The following is a 19,694-nucleotide window of genomic DNA, read 5'->3' on the forward strand; positions in this document are numbered from 1 at the left end:
TCAACATCCTCATGTGGTAAGTGTGGATTATCAGACGGTATAATTACACAACACTTTCATCATTGTGGAAAGTTCTATTGGGCAGCAAAGTAGAGGATCTAAATTTTCCTCCTAGTGGCATTTTGTTGTATCCCACAAATTTTTATATATAATGAGTTCATGTTCATTCATTGCTAATTAGTTTATAATTTCAGTTGATAGTTCCATTTTAATCTAAGACTTTTATTAAATACCTATATAAAGGTGTTTTTAATTTTCAAGGCGATAGTATGTTTGGTTTTTTATTTGTTTGACTATTTGTTAGTTGCTCATTTCTTATTTCAGTGCACTGTCCACAATGAATGTGTCCTGCATGACATCTACTTTTTAAAATTTGTTGACATTTTCTTCATAGCCTAATACACAGTTTTTGTTAATCGTCCATGGGTACTTGAAAACAGTGCCTATTTTCTGTTGTGCATAAAGTTCTATATTATCTTTTAGAACAAAATTGTTAATTCTTTCTTTGCTTATATTAGGTCTACTTGATCTTTCAGTTTATGAAAGAAGAGTATCAAAATCTCCTTAATTATGGTTTTGTCAATCCATCAATTTCTCTAATCATAGGTTATATTTATAATTATGGGTTAAGTAAATAAAGGTTCATGATAATGATGTTATATAAATATATAACTATAATATTTAACATATGTGATCTATGTTTATATAGTATGTTATTAGTGTATATATATAGGTGATTCTATATAGCAAATACTACTATATAAAACATACCTCCTTGCCCTTTAATGTTTTTCACCTCAAATTTTATTTTTCTGATATACAGCTTAGTTCTTCATACCCCCTTATTTTAAACTTTTCATTATCATCTTTTCTGTGACTTTTGTAAATAGCTTTTAATTGAATTTACAGTTTTTACAATCTGATCTTTCAGTTTTTAATGTATGAATTTAAGTAATTACATTACTGACATTAGTGTACATTAACTTCATTAATGTAATGTAATGAATTAGCTAATATCAATTAATTGTGAACATTTACAATTTAATGTGAAATGACCTTATTCCCTTTCATTTATTATTTCAGGCTTCCCATTTACTGTAATTTTTTTTTCCATAGCTACTCTTAGGCTGATCAAATTTTCATTTTTCCATCCTGTTGCTCCTATAATGCTTTGGGAGTGAAATCCCTAATTTTTGTACCTTAAGTGCTTAATTGTCTTTTTATTTGGAATTAATTTGACTTACAGAAGAGTTGCAGAGAGGGTATGGTGAGTTCTCATAAACATCTGACTCAGCTTCCCCAAATATTAACATCTTACAATCATAGTATGTTTATCAAAACTAAGAAATTGTGAGGGGCTTTTTAACCATGAGAAAGAAAACCCTAAGAAATTAATATTAGCATAGTACTATTAGCTAAACTACAGACTTTATTTGAATTTCACCAATTTTTCCACTGATAGCCTTTTTCTGTCCCAGGATCCCATCTGGATAATAGGTTGTACTTAGTCCTCGTGTCTCCTAGTTTCTTCTAATATGCAATGGTTTCTCAGTTTTTACTGGCTTTTGAGGAGTGCTGGTCAGGTATTTTGTAGAGTGTCCCACTACTTGGATTTGTCTGACGTTTTCTCATAATTAGACTGGAACTATAGATTTTGGGTAGAATACCATGGACATGAGCGCCCCCTTCTTATGGTGTCATATATCAATGAGAGATTTCCAGGGAGGTTCACCTTGGTCGCTTGGTTAAGATGGCGTCTGCAAGGTTTCTCCATTGTTAAGTCACTTGTTTATCCTTTCCACATTCTTGTTTTCAGAAGGCAGTCACTAAGTCTGGCCACACTCAATGGAAAAGGACTAAAGTACCACCTCTTGGAGGGAGGAATATCAAACAATTGTGGATGTACATTAAAACCATCACAGTAATTAATAAATATGTTAGTGGAGATGGTTTGAGGCTTTGCAAATATCCCATTTCTCCTGAAAGTTATACCCTCTGTTCCTGCCCTTCATTTGTGGATCTTGCCTGTAGCAATTATTACTATGACATTCCATGGGTGATTTTCTATTTCCTTCCATCTACATTTATGATTTGGAAATCTTATGTAAGGAGGATATGTTCCTTCTCCCTCATTTACTTATTTAGTCAATTGTTTATTTAAATCAGTAAGGACATATTTATTCTTTGGGTTACAATCCAATACTATCATTTATTTTGTTACTCAAATTACTCCACTTTGGCCGCCAAAATTTCAGAAATACTTAATTATTAGTAAGTATACATAGCCATTTTCAATTAAGATGTAGACTTAATCTAAATCTACAGCCTCTCTCCAAACAAGGCAGCATCCTTAACACATCTCCCTCCACCCCATATACTTCTCAAGCTATGACTAATCTGGAATTTTAGTTCCAATCATTATTAAATATTTACATTTTTATTAACACTTACACTTAATTTTTTGTTTCTCTGATTCTCACAGTTTCTTGTATCTCATATTTGCTTCTTTCTTGGATTCATTTTACTGAACTGCAGTACAGGCTCAGAAAATTATTTAAAGACTGTCTGATAGCATCAGAATCCTACCAAGTCTGAAAACATCTTCACTGTGCTCTCACAATTCAGTGCAAGTTTTACCCGGCAAATACTTATAAGGTCAAAATCACTTTGTCTCTGAATTTTCCTTCTGGAATCCAAGTTGCTAATGAAAAGAATACGCTGCTTTGTTCCTTTGGATGCTTTTCTCCTCTTTTTCCTCTGCATTCTGATAGTTTCTAGGCTGTGTTTAAGTATATATCTTATTCATCCTACTTGGCACCCAGTAGCTCTGAAAATTTTCTTCTCTTATTTCTTTCTTTCTGTTGTCTTTGTCTCTCCTTGTAAATCTTCTATGAGATGCTGGATGTCTTAAATTGATCCTACATGCCTTGACTTCTCTCTCAGAGATTTCCTCATTTTCCAGATTACCAGCTTAGTCTTCAGTCCTTCTAAGTATTTTTTTAATATAATTTCAATCCATTTAATGTGAATTACTAATTTCTAAGATTTTTTTGGTAATTTTTCATAATGTGCTATTTTTAGGATGTGATATTCTCTCTACAGATACAAATTCAAATTTTAGAAGTTTTTTTTTTTTTCTATTCCTTTATGTCCTAGTTTATTCAAGCTGCTATAACAAAAGACTAAACTGGGTGGCTTATAAACAACAGAAATTTATTTCTCAGCTCGGAGGTTGGGAAGTCCAAGATCACAGCATTGGCAGATTAAATGTCTGGTGATGGCACACTTTCTGGTTCATAGATGGCAATTTATTTGTGTTCTCACATGGTGGAGAAGCAAGGGATCTTTCTTGGGCCTCTTTTATAAGGCACTAATCCCATTCATGAGGGCTCCGTCCTTATGACCTAATCACCTCCCAAAGACCCCACCTGCTAACGCCATTACCTTAGCAGTTAAGATTTCAACATATGAATTCGGTAGGGGGCACAAACATTCAGACTATAGCACCTTAAAAATCTGTCTCCTCAATCGTTCAGTGTGTGCATTTGTCTAGTTCTGTTAATGTCTGTCAATCCTTTGTTTCCAAACATAAATATGAATCAAGAACTAAGTGGGTGTGAACAGGCAGTTTCTCCTGCAGCTGGGGTGGTGTTTCCTCAGTGGGGGCCTCCCTTAATGGGACAACTGACTATGGGTTTGGTGAGAGTGAGCAGGATGAGTGAAAGCAAAGGCTGAAGAGCAGAGAGGCTGGCGCCAGCTAATTGTCAAAATCAAGGTGGGCTCTACTCTGAAGACCAAGTATGTTAGTTTATTTTCCTCCTGGAAAGAACTGCCTTTCCTTTCCTCTTTCAGTTACAGAGATCGGGAAATTACTCATACCAGGAGTCCTCATCTCATGTATAGTTCATTTTCTTTAGAGAATAGTTCTTGAGTTTTATCCTTAAGTTAAAGGCACCATTGCTCCTGCTTTAGTAGGAGTGAGCTGGGAGAGTCCACAGGGTAAATCCAGGGGGCCAACCTGGCCTGGGAGTTCTGTACCCAGCTAATTCAAACCAGGTGAGCACCCTTTGGGCTACTTTCATCTTTGTTTCTGTCAACATTCAGCCTGGACTATCACTAAAATTGTTTTATCACTGCATTTCTTCTCTTTGTGTCTTTTAAGCTGTGGATTTTCTACTTTTGTTTTAGGTGTAATTGGACCCCATTTGCTTTCTAAATGTCACATTTTACTGTGGATTTTTTTTTTTTTAACGTTCAGAGAGAAGTTGCTTTGTTCAAACCAAGATCCCATTAAGAACTATGCATTGCATTTGGTTGTTGTATCTCCTTGATCTTTTAATTTGGAATACCTGCCTTCTTATTTTTCCATGATATTTACTTGAAGGAATCATCACATTTTGAAAACATCTGCTCTGGAGTTTGGGGTAGATGGGGAGGTTGACCTGTGTGCTCAATCATCATGAGCCAATCTCCTTCACCTGCAGTACCCTACTCTAAACAGGATACCAATTTAAACTCCTTAGCATGGTGTTTCATAGCCTGCTACCAACCTACTTCACCAAACTTATTTCCTTCTACTTCCCTCAATACTCTATATTCCAAGAACACAGCACAACACTTTTAAATGAGCTTTGAAATATGTAATTTCTACAGTAGAGAGCGTTGGGGCCCTACTAGTGTGTTTCCTTTTCATTTTATAAACACTCCTCATTTCCAGCAGCACTTTAGGAGCAGCATGGGACTCTAAGCCTTTGTGATGCCTGTGAGTGCAGATTGTTTGCGAATCTCCACCACAGCACGTGATTTCTTCTATGCAAATATATTCTTTGTGAACCCAAAGCCAAACAATGAAACAGTCATTAACAAGTGATCACAACAGGAGCAATTATAGTTTTGTTTTTTAATTAACCTGATTAATTGAAGCGAATATGAATGCCCAAAAATAACCTATCTAATACGATCAGGGTGTATGGCCATATAATTGATCTTCCAAACTGAGGCACTTTTGAGAATGAAAGGAGGTGCCATTAATAATTACACTAAAATAACACATATAAACTAGGGTGTCCTGGGATATAGTTTGTAAAACTTTCTATTAGTAAGGTTTATTTTTTCTTTTAAAATATCCTGCCACTTTATGTCTCTGCTTAAATATGCTTGATGTTTATTCTATGGAGACATAGATATTTATTGAGCCCTTACTATAGGGCAGACACAGGGCTCTGGGTGCTAGGAGCACAAGGTGAACAAACAAGACAAGGTCCTTGCCCTCATGGGGCTTACATTCTAATAGCCCTTTTCTCTGCTGATAAGAAAGCATGGCATTCAATCCTTGGAATATAGGAAGAATAGAGTATGACCAGTTCTACTAAGGGTGTTATCTTGTTTCAACAGCTTGATGCAGTGGGAAGGGAGCAAAGCCATTTGAGGCAGACAGACCACAGTCCTGTCACTTAGTTCAACTATTTACCAGTGGCTTTGAATAAGACACTTAAGTGATCCTCGTCTAAAGGATCAAAATGCTTACGTTGCAAGAATGTTATGAGAAGTGTTTGTATAGTGCCCTGCAGGTGGTAGTTATTGCCATGTTTTTGCAAGTAATACCGAACTGAGCACAAAGAACACAGAAAACGTCAAATCAACCTAGCAGGGGAAGGACCAGGGGAGAGAGGAAAATGTGTCCATGCTGGGCTCTGCACTGTTTGAATCACAGTGCTCAGGAAACAGGGCCTCCTGCAGAGCATAAGCTTTAAAATAACAGAAATCAACTGCCTAGCTTGAGCCTTTCCCTAGCTAGCACATGGCATTCTGACTGCACTATCCTCCCCTTAGAGGCTCAGTTCCAGTGTCCCCAGAATCTCTCAGCCTTTTGGGGGAAAGAAAAGTCAAGAAAGAGTTACGAAGGGCAGAACATGCATAGTGGGAAGTCGGGAGAAATCTGAGGGTAGGTAGGAAGATGATCTGGAAAGGGATGAGGAGAAACAAGCACCACTAACCCACCGTTCTGTGCAGGAGTCTGAAGTTTTTGCATAGCATCTTGCACCATGGCACAGAGTGGGTATGACATAAAGCAGCTCTGGAAAGAACTGATTTGCTCTTTTGCCAAATGCTTCTTTCTCTGCCTTACAAAATCAGTGCCATAGCACACTTGGAATGTTAATGGACAAATCAGAACACTGCTCAAGTCCACTATCCCAGTTCCATAACTCAAATTAACAGAATAGTTTATAATCAACATAAATCTGAATATTTATTTAGTTTAAAATATGTTGTTGACAATGTAATATGAACACAGGCGATAAAAAACATCTTTTGACAAAAAGAAAAAGGAATAAATGTTTCTAGTATATTCTGCTTGGAAAACTGCCTTTTAGTACATCTAAGATTTTCACCTGCAAGCAGTAATCTGAACCAGTGCTAGGCTTCGTTTGATGAAATGTTCATCTTTTTCTGTTTGAATTGCTTACTACACCTTTGTAAACAAAAGTAACATGTATTCACTGGGAAACACTAAAAAATTCAAAAAAGAAAATAAAGTGTAATTCCACCACTCAGGGTAAGCCCTATTAACACCTTGGTACATACCCTTTAAGTGTGGGTGGTTTTAATAACACGACATCATTGTCACCAAGACACTTCATCCACTGTTTCATTTCTGTGATCACAGTAACATGCAGGGCACTCTAGTCTCTACAATTTTTAAAACACTGGATTTCCATTTGCAATCTGTGGCAGGCTAAACCCTTAATTAGTAACAGCAGGTGCTGAAGTGCTTAAAGCAAATCACTCCTACATTTTAGTGAGTTGTTATTTATGTCACTCTTATCACCAGAAGCAGAGCAGCCCACAATCAGCAGCAGCTGCAGGGCTGAGGCTCTCATGGGGCAATTGCGGGCCTTCAGCTTCCTCAGGAGTCAAGGGATTTAAACAGCTCTATCTGGAGAAACTGAGCAAGCGGCTTTTCTCACAAAGGCACACAAAGGGGTCAGTTGGGGCTTCACACTCTCTTAAGGGGAGGAAACCACAATTATTTATGTTCTACTAGATAATCAAATATTTCATTCAGAATTCATTTTGTGCAGCTTTGCCTAATCCTGCACCATAAAATACTATTTTTCCTTAGAGTTTAAATAGGTTCCTCTATCTTGAAAAATTAAGAAAACCTGTTAAACGGGTCCACTTCAAAGTGATCCTAATTCCATTTCAGAAAGCTTGCTCTTAAGAAGAGATGAAATTAAGTTTGCAGAGCATTCTAAGAGGTAATAAGACTACACTCAGCACAAAAGATTGCTCTCTCCTATTTATCAAGATGCGGAAAATACTAAGATGAAAGCCCCCCTCCCCAGCTGGCCTTGCTTTCTGGCGTGGGGAGGTTTCGCCTACGCTTTCCTCCTAGTGGGGTAATCATCACCTTTCACTTTTATCGAAAACAGTTACAAAAGTGATTTTGTGCTTTGCTAAAGGGGCTGAAAAATAAGGTGCTTTCAAGAGAGGCCAGCCGGCTTTTTGATTTCCATGGAGGTGGCAAATGCGTGCAGAGCAGGTCCCCTTCCCACCACGGCTTTGGTTCCACACAAAGTTGCCTGTTTGGGGGGAAGCTCCACGAAGGACACTTTGGGATGCCACGCCAGTGCCCAAACTGAAAATAAGCATGCCCAGCTGTGCAGAGACGGGAATGCAGGAAAATAACGCGCCTAAACAAACTTTCTTATATTAAAAATAAAAATCATCGTTCACATTTTTGTCCAGCCACCAGCCTCAGAGTGCCTACTAAATTGTGTTTCTAGGTAGCTAACTTCACAAGTGGCCTTCTGCTCGAAAAATAAGTTGGGGAAACGTCAAGGGCTAAGATTTTTTTTTTTTTTTTTTTAGTTGGAGAATTCACATTTATTGAGTAATTGATGTGATGCAATCTGCAATTTTTGGATTCAAGATAATTTTCACTGAACATTTCATCAGTTAGTGGGTTTTCTTTATAACACTATTCAGTTCTCTTTCTTCCTTGGCCTCCTCTCCCGAGATAAATCAGCCCCATCCCCCAACCTCGGGCCCCAAGGGCCTGGTGGCACCCTCAGAAGCCGGGTCGGCGCTTCCCCAGCTCGGGGCGCCGGGGGAGAGTGGACTCGCGTCCTGGAAGGGGCCCTTCCTGCTATTCGCTCCCCACAGTTCCCCGACAATGAGAGCTCCCCAGGCCAGGCTTTGAGGGCCGAGGGGACCACCGACCTAGGGCCCGCCCGCGAGGTTATAAACGCAGCTGCCTCCCCTTCCACAGCCTCTTACCTGGCCCGAGATCTGGCAGTGCTCCTGGCAGATAATTGAGGAAGCCATGGCCGCTGCGCACGTGCTGGGTCCTGGGGCAGCCTCCCAGCAGGAGGAGCTCCACAGCCGCTGCGTCCCGGGCCCGCCCCCTGCACTAATGGCTCCTGGCCGCAGCTGAGGGCGAGCACGCCCCAGGCGCCCTTAAAGTGGCCCTGTCGCCGGTTCTGGCGCGTGGGGGAGCAGCAGGCCGCTCTGAGGGGTCAACGCGGAACCCGGGTCGGGGGCCTGCCCGCGGGGGCTGCTCAAGCTGTCCTGGGGGCCCTTAGGAGACCGCGTCACTAGCTGACTGCGCACTCCAAGTCCCCTTCCCAGGGCAGCTCTCACGACACTAAGCCCCGCGTACTCACTCCCACTGCGCCGCCTGGGGAGGCGGGAGGCAAGGCGTCATCTCAAGATAGTCTAAAAATTTTAAGAAGTCTTTTCTTACGGGCAGTCTTTCCAGTTTAAATGTTAGGAATTAGCAAACACTTGGGTTTGTTTTGCTCTTTTCTAAACAAACGTAAACAGAGGATAGGAAAGGCGAGTACTTCTATGGTGATTTCTTTCCAAACCACTAAGAAATTTAAAATGTTAGGCCGGGCGCGGTGGCTCACGCCTGTTAATCCTAGCACTTTGGGAGGCCAAGGCGGGTGGATCACTTGAGCTCAGGAGTTCGAGACCAGCCAAGCCAACATGGTGAAAACCCGTCTCTACTAAAAATACAAAAATTAGCCAGGCATGGTGATGGGAGCCTGTAATCCCAGCTATCTGGGAGGCTGAGGCACAAGAATCGCTTGAACCCGGAAGGCGGAGGTTGCAGTGAGCCAAGATCGCCCACTGCACTCCAGCCTGGGCGACGGGGCGAGATTCCGTCTCAAGAAAAAAATTAAAAATATTAGAAACACTTCATTTTTGTGCCGTGATTTAACAAATACTGTCCCTATTTTCTCAACGGAAACAATGAGGCGATAAAATTTTCTCGTGACTGCTGCTATGTAAACCCCTCTACTCAACCTTCACTGAACATTTTACTGAGACCTATTGGGCGTCAGACCCGCGGAGGATCCTTCCTCGGATGTGTCTTGACTACTGTGCCATGATTTTTCCACTGCTGTAAGTGTGGTGGTTATTGTGGATGACTGCAGACTCTGGATCTCACTAGAGCATATAACACAGAGGAGCTCTCCGGGGAACCATCTCTGCAGGCGGTCCCTGGGCAAGTCTCCTGGTTCCTGAGCAGCTGGTGCTGTGTCCTGGGGGTCCGATTTAGATCCCGGGGGCAGGCAAAAATACAGCTGTGATACTCTACATTTCTGATGGGAAGAAAAGGAGCAGATAAACTTCTGATGGGATCATTCTGCATTACTTTTGGAAGTGTACACGTCTTAATAGAGTGTAATAAATTTCACTTCTATTGCTTTTCCAATTAATCAGGAACTGACAGTATCCAGATCAATATCTGTGCGGGAAGTGGTTTGCTCACCAATGTAAGACAGAGGTGAAGTCCTTCCCAGGCATTGGTGTAGGGTGTGAATTGAGGCAGCTTTGAGCATTTCGTCCTGAATGCGCAAGCACCAGATTTCCATTGCTCCAGAGGTCTAGACTAGCAAGTCTAATTCTAATAGACAAAGACAATGTTGAAAGAGAAACGGACTTATTTGCTTTTAAGTAAAAAAAAAAAGCCCCTAAGATTATGTGAGAGGAAGTCATCACTACTGTGTTGAAGGAAGAAAAAAAAGATAATAAACTTCTCCTGTATCTAGAATATGAGTCCAAGCTTCCTAAGAATTAACTTAGATATTTTTGTTTCCAATCTCCTTTAAAAAAAAAAAAAAAAAAAAAAAGGTCAGGTGTAGTGGTGGCTCGTGTCCATAATTCCAGCACTTTGGGAGGCCGAGGTGAGATCACTTGAGGTCACTAGTTCCTGAGAGACAGGACACCCCTGTCTCTACAAAAACTAAAAAAAATTAGCCTGGCGTGGTGGCACACACCTGTGGTCCCAGCTACTCCAGAGGCTGTGGTGCGAGGACTGCCTGAGCTTGGGAGTTTGAGGCTGCAATGATCTGTGATTACACCACTGCTCTCCAGGCTGGGGAACAGAGGGAGACCCTGTCTCGCAAAAACAAACAAACAAACAAACAAAAAACTTTCTTTGTAAATGAACAGACATCTACTCTAAAACAACATCTCTTCCCAGGGAAGATTTTGCCCTCCAAGGGACATTTGGCAATGTCTGAAGACATTTTTCATTATCTTCACTGGTGGTGCACTAGCTTCTAGCCAGTAGAGTTCAGGGATGCTGCTAAACATCCTACAATGCCCAGGACAGCGCTCTACAACAGAGAATTATGTGGCCCAAAATGGCATTCGTGCTGAGGTTGAGAAACCCTACTATTAATATAACCCCTCCAAATTATAACATAGAGTGTAAGCCATTTAATTTCTTTGGCATCTTTCACATTCTTGAATCTTGTGTAGTGCAAAGGAAAAGATGACGTTTGGAGGAAAGGAAAAAATATTACACACACCAAAATGGCAAACTCAGTATTTCAAAGCCAGAACTGGTGTAAATTGTGTTGGTGGTTGCATGGGTAAAAGGAAAGGTCAGTTTTAATCGTGTCCTTTCCCTATTTGAAAACGTACAAGGGTTTCTCTGCTTATTACAATTAAGTCCCATTCCTCAGTGTGGCATTAGGGCCACATTACCTTGTCCCATTCTGGCTTTCTAGACTTAGCTTCAAATCAAGTGACTAGATTAGTTTCTATTCCCTAATAGTGTCCTGAGGTCCCCCCAAGAGTCCCCAGTATAAGATTTGCACAAGCAGATAGAGTAACTTCTTTCTTTGGAATTGTATTGATAGGATAAGTCATCTGAAGCCTAGAGGAGCCCCAAGCTGCCTTAAAGAATAGCACTTGCCATCACAACAGTGTAAGCACAGTTTATTGGTTTGGGAACTGCCCTGAATATAGCTTCTGATCCTTCCCAGCTGCTAATTCACTTATTTGATTCTGAGCTCTGCCTGAAAAACATTTCCTGTCCCATTATCCCTGCATCAAAGAGGCTTCCACTTCTGCTGTGTGCATGCCTTCTTTCTGCCTCTCCCTCAGTCCTCCTAACCTGAAAGCACAGTTCTGACACCTGCGTTGTCTGAGGTTTAGCACACCTGCTTACCCCTGAATGTTATACTTGTGCTTGCTTGGGTTTCTCCCACACAACAGGCTGACTCACACTTTTGTTCTGTGGTTAGTCTGAGAAGACAACGAAAAATGTTCAAAGTAGTACTAATTCCATCTGCTAAAGATTTAATATTGATGTCCCCCCAAAATTCATATTTGAAATCTAGCCCCCAGGTAATAGTATTAAGAGGTGGGATCTTTGGAAGGTAATAGGTCATGGGGGAGGAGCCCTCATAAACTGGATTAGTGCCCTTGTAAAAGAAGCCCACGAGAGATCCCTCACCCCTTCTACCACGTGAGGACACAGTGAGAAGATGCCATCTATGAACCAGGAAGTGGGCCTTCCCCAGATATTGAATCTGCTGCTGCCTTGATCTTGGACTTCACAGCCTCCAGAACTGTGAGAATAAATTTCTGTTGTTTGTAAGCCACCCAGTATGTATTTTGTTATAGCACTTTAAATAGACTAACACCGTCTCACACCTCTGCTCAACAATTATGACTTGATTTTAGCAGCATGGTAAGGCGGAGACTGTTTATTAGATTTCATATCCTAGTATTTAGTATACATACAGAAGGTGATAATAAATACATGTTTTTCCCAATGAGTTTAGAACCATTGCCCTTAGGTAGTAACACAGGTCAAAGAATAGTGCCAACTTCTAATGATGCCCTGCGTTAGATTGCAATAAGACTTGACAGTTTTCTCATCATTCAGTATGTTCACTTTTTAAAACCGGATTTAGTTCTACTAAATCTGCCTCATTTTAATCACAAGTCTTTGCTAGGAAATGTAGAGCTAAACCAAAGTAACACTATAACCATGGAGGAGGGGCTGTGTCACACAAAGTCCACAGTGGGCCTGTGCGATCCCACATTGATTCATTTTGAGTGCATCCCCCCATGGTAGTCATTGGTTATAGCTCTATGGTCTGAGGAGATCACAAAGTTACAAATGAACTCTTTTACCTTTAGCCACAGTGACAGCCAACTGTGGCTGTATGAAGTCATGAGGAATTTCTTTAGCACAAAAATGTCAGGCCACCTTCAAGGAGAGAAGCTTCTTGTTTGTAAAGGTGAGGGATAAGCGGGAGTAGAAAAAATGTCATTCACACTTTACTCGTGAATATGTTCATGTATACTAATATGGTTTAAAAGTCAGCTGAGAGGCCTGGTACAGGTGGCTCACACTTGTAATCCAAACACTTTGGGAGTCCGAGCCAGGAGGAATGCTTGAGGCCAGGAGTTCAAGACTAGCCTGGGCAACATGGCAAAATATCATTTCTACCAAAAATTAAAAAAAAAAAAATTAGGTGTGGTGGCACACACCTGAGAGGCTGAGACCAGGAATTGGAGGCTGCAGTGAGCTATGATCATGCAACTGCACTCAATCCTGGGAAACAGAGCAAGACCCTGTCTCAAAAAAAAAAAAAAAGGTTATCTGAAGTAATTTTAATTTTTTTATTTTGAAAATTTCATACATACCCGAGTATATTTATTACATATGTATTATTTAAAGTATAATAATATGGATGTGTATGTACCTACCACTCAGCCTAACAGACACTATCAATAATTTTAAAATACCTTATGTGTGTCTCTCATTCACATTTCCCTGTCTCCCCAGATATAAATACTATTTTGTTATTTATTTAGTTTTACTTCTTTTCACTGCTGAAGCCAGAATGGATTGTGATGTGTGAGAGAAAGAAATCTTTGTGTTAAGCCTCTAAAGTCTGAGTTATTTTTTATAGTCATAATAGAGAGATTAATAACTTGAATTTAGGTGCTGCCTTAACAAAATACTAATATGTGTGGCATTAACTTAGCAGGTCTGCAGTGAGAGGCACAGAAACAAATATGGGAGGTTGGAAGCCTGGGATCCCTGTTATGCCATAGCAGACCAAGTGCTTACTAAGACTGTACTAAGACTGTAGGTCAAAGGAAGGATGTTGGGAAAACAACGAATAATAATGTGTTGATATGGTTTGGCTATGTCCCTACCCAAATCTCATCTTGAATTGTAGTTCCCATAATCCCCACATGTCTGGGAGGGACCTAGTGGGGAGTAAATGAATCATATTGGAGGTTACCCCCATGCTGCTGTTCTCATGATAGTGAGTGGGTTCTCATAAGAACTGACAGTTATATAAGGGGCTTTTCCCACTTTTGCTTGGCACTTTTCTTTCTTGCTGCCATGTGAAGAAGGACGTGTTTGCTTCCCCTTCTGCCATGATTTTAAGTTTTCAGAGGCCTCCCCAGCCATGCTGGAACTGTGAGTCAATTAAACCTCTTTCCTTTATAAATTACCCAGTCTCAGGTATGTCTTTATTAGCAGCATGAGAATGGACTACTAAATGTGTACTAAATGTTACTGGCTGCCTTTGGTAAGAGAGAATAAATTGATGAGCTTGCAATATAGCTAACTAGTTTGTAAGGAGAAATAAAAGGGAATAGAGAGAGTCTAGGAAAGAATCTAGAAATTTGGGGCATTGAAGGGCATTAAAGAGTTGGGAAGGCCAACTATTTCTAGGTCCCAAAAAGAAAGAGATAAGGCTGAGAAAAGTCAAGCCACAAAAGGCCACTAATACTCAGCCTTGTGGCAAGGATCAGATTATGGATAGGTGTTAACTTCACATCACCTTAATCAATTAGTTAAATAACCTGCATGGTAGCTGCCATTAGGCAGAGAGAGGTATGGGCCAAAGAAACAAATCATGCTCTGAAATTATATTATACATAGAACTGGCTACTATTTTGATGGAATTTATATAAACTAGGACTAAAAAGCCTTTGAACTGTAAAATCAGCTTTAGACACCCAATTTTGTTCAAACAGATTATAAGCTCTGAAAGCTATGCATCCCCAATAGAGGGCATAACCTCATCATCCACTTCGAATGTGGGCAAGAAGATGAAAAAGGAAGAAACTCCCACGGACTGGAGCCAGTGGCTACTAAGAAAAAATGGACAAGAACATTCCTCCCAAGAGCAGAGTCAGAGCCCAAGAAAGGAACCAACCCCATTCCCAGTGAAGAGGGCTTTCACCATATCTTCCCAATGGGATTTTATAAATGCTGTGGATGAGTGATGCTGTGCGTTCTTCCTCATCTGAGCAAAGGTTATTATGGGCATCCTTCCATGCTCACACACTGACTGCTACATTCCACAATTGTTTGGGCCCAGCAAGTATTTGCCTATCAGATTTTACAGTATTTGTACTAAGGCTTGAAAGAACAGCATCCTAGAAAGACATTGATGGAAATGCAAAAAGATTGTTTAGTTTAAAAAAATCATTGTTTTAGTTATGTTCAGCAGACTTGAAAATATACCAAGTTAGAATCAATTTTAAAATACCAGTTGAGATTCAAGAACCTGATTCAGTGATGCAGCAGGCCAGGAGCCATCACCATCAATGAATAGCTCAATTTCTCTCTCATGTAGTTGCCAAGAAAGATATTATCTACTGAAGAAAACCTAAATACCTGTAAGTCTTACTAAAAATATTGTTTGATACAAGTGAGCATAGGCTGACTGCTTCAACCAGTAAAACCTAAATCTCAGTGTCTTAACACACACAGAAACATACAAAAGGATTTCCTTTTCTCTCACATAAAAACCAAATGAGGATTAACAAAGTGAGAGGAATGGATGTGCTACATGAAGTGATTCGGGGACCCAATTTTCTTCTACCTTGTGGATCTGCTATCCCTGAGGCCTTGGAATTTGCTTTTAGACCCTCTATATCCACCCATAACACAATTTTTTTTAAAGAAAAAGCACAAACAAGAAGGATCACCTGGGAGGTTTTAATGGGCTAGTCACAGAAATGACATGTATCACTTATGTCTAGGTTATATTGGCCTGAAGTCAGTCGCAGGGTCACACCTAAGTGCATACAGTGTTTCACATGCCTATCTCTAAACACAGTAGCATACATACCACACACTACCAAACAGTGTTTCATGCATATATCACTAAGCAAAGAAGTATGTGTGCATCATCACACACTGGCAAACAAAGTGTTTAACACATACACTTTGTTATGTATGTGTAGCCTAGTTCTGTGTCCCATAGAAAAAGAAAACAGTTTGGTGAGTGCATAGCAACAGTCTTTGCCACAGTCCATCAATTTGATCACCAAATAAATAGCTTTTGCTCTTTCTTCCCAGAATATACTTACCTCCTTGCCAAGGTAAGACAAAGCCCCATCCAGTCATTTTATCCAGTGCAAATTTCAGTGATTAAGGTGAGAAAAATATATTTAGGTGATAACATAAAAAAAAGTTACAGATGCATAGCAAAATGGATTTTTATATTAGATTTTAAAATATTTTCTTTGCTTTTATTTTAATGCTTTATCCTTTACTTCTGGCTTTGAGAGTAACAGGGGAAAGATTTAGCTTCTTACTGTGAAGAAACAGAAAACTAGTCAAAAATATATGAAACAACTGCAGATATTGACATGCACCTTAAGACTATGACCCCTGAGAGGAATGAAGTGAGGCCCATCCATCATTCTAGATTTCTACCTGCAGGTACAGACCTCAGAGCAGGGTAGGGGATCCCAAACAAAGCATGGTGGTTTCATGTAGTTGAGAAGACAGAGGCTGGAGTTCAGGGAGGCTGAAGTGGCTGAAGTTGCAGAGCAGAGTACCAGAGAGCTAACAGATATGTAAAAACAGAATTCCAGAAATCTGCGTAGGAGCCCCTTGAGAGGTGGCTGGATATTAAGACATGTAAGCCTAGAGCAAAACTCTACGAGGTCAAGCAGAGTGCCACACAGGCCTGTGAGGCATCTGAGGTCCAACTAGCCAGTGTTGAGTGTCCCAGCTGATTACTCACAGAATTTTCTAGTGATCCCACAATAGCTATGCCTTAGAAATGGTGTTAAACTCTGTGTGGGGCGAAGCTCACTCTATACTTACCCTAACAAAGGCTTGAAAAGAAGAAACTGAACTGCAATTAATTTAACTGCCTATAAGAATAAATCTATAACCAACAATGTGAAATCATCAATGCCTGGCATCTAATATAAAATTAGTAGATATTACAAGAAGCAGAAAATGAAACCTGAAACCAGGAGAAAAATCAGTCACCAGAAACAGACTGAGAAATGAAAAAGATACTGTAATAGCAAATAAGTATGCTAAAAGTCATTATATGCCTATCCAATTACTTAAAGGAAAACATAAATACAGTGACAGAAGATATAAAAAAAGAACCAAAAGGAACACTATCAAGTGGTTTACAACAGGCTGTAATTAAAGTCCCAGGAGGACAGGAAAGGGCAGAAAAATAATACAAAAATGGCCCAAAATTTTCCACATTTGATAAAAACTACAGATATAAGCTCATTGAACACCATGCAATATAAACACAAAACCACCCTAATAAAACTGATTTTGTTAGTTATTAGCTAATGGTAAAACGTTTTTGAAAGCTCATATTTATAGTCTATATGTATACAACCTATATGGTATAATCAACATATATTTTATGGAGTTACTTTTGTCTCATGTTTTGTTGTGTGATAAATGAGCAGGGAATTACAGAATGTTAGTATCAGAAGGCACACTGACAGCAATCAAATACACACCTCCACCACTGCAGGAATCCTTCGTATACTATTCCTGAGGAATGGTCACCTAATCTCTGCTTAAGCAATTTCAACGATGATAAACTTACGACTGGGTAGTTCTCCAGATAGTAATATTTTCTGTATTTCTGTAGCTGAGTTGGCATATTGCTTTAATAAAGTTAAATGAACTCTACAAATTCAAGATTTTTCTAATTCATAGTCAGATTAATTGAATGTTAACCTGTAAAAATAATGCCCTACTGTCAAATATATGATATGAGCTCATATTTATGTAGTGCTTTATTATCTTAAAGGTACTTTTTCATAACTCAATTATATGTAGTGATTTCAATACCAGTTTTCAATATTCTGATATACTCTGCCCTTTTTAAATACCAAAATCCCAGTGCTGTTGTTACAGTTTGGTTATTCTGATATTTTAAATCAACAATCTAAAATTTTTAAATATTAAATTAGTATCTATAACTCAATTACCTAATTTATGAACAAAATTAATACAATGTACATAGTATAGAAGTCTAGACAGGTCCTCACCTGTGCACACAGCAAAAAGCAATCAAATAGTGTTACTGATAAGCTTCTGTTGCAAGAATAATTCTTAGTTCCAAATAAGTAATTTCTTATCCAGTAGAATATGAAAATAATAGTACTAAAATTGATATAGGTAACTCTGCTTTGGAATCTCCTATACATGCTAAAACTAATTCAGATGAAGAAAAGGTAGGAATAATTTATTTGAAATCAATACTATATAGCTCTTTATAAATTTTTTAAAAATCCAGCCCCAGTCAAAAATCAAAAGGTGTTTTATAAATATCTCCACAAGGTCATTAAGTAAAAAAATTGGATTATTTAAATTTAAATAAGTCAAAGGAAAATATTGGGAATTAGCATGTAATGCTCTCATCATTATTGTTTTGACATCTTGGTTGGAAAATTCTCCCCAAAATAGCTATTTTCTATTCAACATAGTACTGGAAGTGCTAGCCAGAGCAATCAGACAAGAGAAAGAAAAAAAAAAGGCATCTACATATGAAAAGAATTCAAACTATCTCTCTTCAAGGATAATATGACCCTATACACAGAAAACCCTACAGACTCTGCCAAAAGGGTCCTGGAATTGATAAACAACTTTGGTAAAGTTTCAGGATACAAAATCAATGTACAAAAAATCAGTAACATTTCTATACACCAACAACATTCAAGCTAAGAGCCAAATCGAGAATGCAATCCAATCTACAATAGCCACATACACAAAGACATACACAAAAACCCCTAGGAATATATCTAACCAAGGAGGTGAAAGATCTCTATAAGGAGAACTATAAAACACCACCAAAAGAAATCAGACAACATAAACAAATGGAAAAACATTCCATGTTCATGGGGTGGAAGAATCAATATTGTTAAAATAGTCATACTGCCCAAAGCAATCTACAGATTCAATGCTATTCCTATCAAACTACTAACATCATTTTTCACAGAACTAGAAAAACTATTCTAAAATTCATGTGGAAGTAAAAAAGAGCCCGAATAGCCAGAGCAATCTTAATCAAAAAGGAAAAAGCCAGTGGCAACACATTACCAGACTTCAAACTATACTGTAAAGCTACAGTAATCAAAACAGCATGGTACTGGCACAAAAACAGACACATAGACCAATGGAACAGAATAAAGAACCCAGGAGAAAAAAGCCACATACCTACAGCCATCTGATCTTCAACAGTCAACAAAAATAGGCAATAAGGAAAGGACTCCCTATTCAACAAATGGTGCTGGAATAGCTGGCTAGCCATATACAGAAGGATGAAACTGGATCCCTACCTTTCACCATATGCAAAAATTACCTCAAGATGAATTAAAGATTTAAATGTAAGCCCTCAAACTATAAGAATCCTAGAAGAAAACCTAGGAAACACTTTTTTTTTTTTTTGAGACAGGGTTTCATTCAGTTGCCTAGCCTTAAGTGTAGTGGCATGATCACAGCTCACTGCAGCCTTGACTTGCCAGGCTCAAGTGATCCTCCCACCTCAGCCTCCCAAGCAGCTGAGACCATAGGCATGCACCACCATGCCTGGCTAATTTTTTACTTTTTGTAGAGATGGCAGTCTCACTATGTTGCCCAGGCTGGTCTCAAACTCCTGGGCTCAAGCAATCCTCATGCCTTGGCCTTCCAAAGTGTTGGGATTACAGGCATGAACTACTAGGCCTGGCCCCTGGAAACACCATTCTGGATGTTGGCCTTGCAAAAGAATTTATGAGTAAGTCGCAAAAGCAATTGCAACCAAAACAAAAACTGACAAATGGGACCTAATTAAAGAGCTTATGCACAGCAAAAGAAACTAGCGACGGAGTAAACAGAAAACCTACAGAATGGGAGAAAATATCCATGAACTATGCATCTGACAAAGGTCTAATATCCAGAAACTGTAAGAAACTGAAACAACTCAGCAAGCAAAAAATAACCCCATTAAAAAAAATGGGCAAAAGACACGAACAGACACTTATCAAAAGAAGACATACAAGTGGCCAACAAACATGAAAAAAATGCTCTACATCACTAATCATCAGAGAAATGCAAATCAAAACCACCATAAGATACCATCTAACACCAGTCT

General features: G+C 39.3%; 1 protein-coding gene across 1 annotated transcript in view; it reads right to left on the minus strand.

The window, feature by feature from the left end:
• The window catches only part of SOHLH2 (spermatogenesis and oogenesis specific basic helix-loop-helix 2), a 47,045-nt gene extending 37,977 nt beyond the window's left edge, over positions 1 to 9,068 (minus strand). The window contains exon 1 of the mRNA XM_509628.7: positions 8,281 to 9,068. Coding sequence (XP_509628.2) covers positions 8,281 to 8,328 — 48 coding nt within the window. The 5' untranslated portion in view covers positions 8,329 to 9,068. The remainder of the gene's footprint in view (positions 1 to 8,280) is intronic.
• Between the last annotated feature and the right edge of the window lie 10,626 nt (positions 9,069 to 19,694).

Source organism: Pan troglodytes, chromosome 14, assembly GCF_028858775.2.
Source record: "Pan troglodytes isolate AG18354 chromosome 14, NHGRI_mPanTro3-v2.0_pri, whole genome shotgun sequence".
Taxonomy (NCBI): Eukaryota; Metazoa; Chordata; class Mammalia; order Primates; family Hominidae; genus Pan; species Pan troglodytes.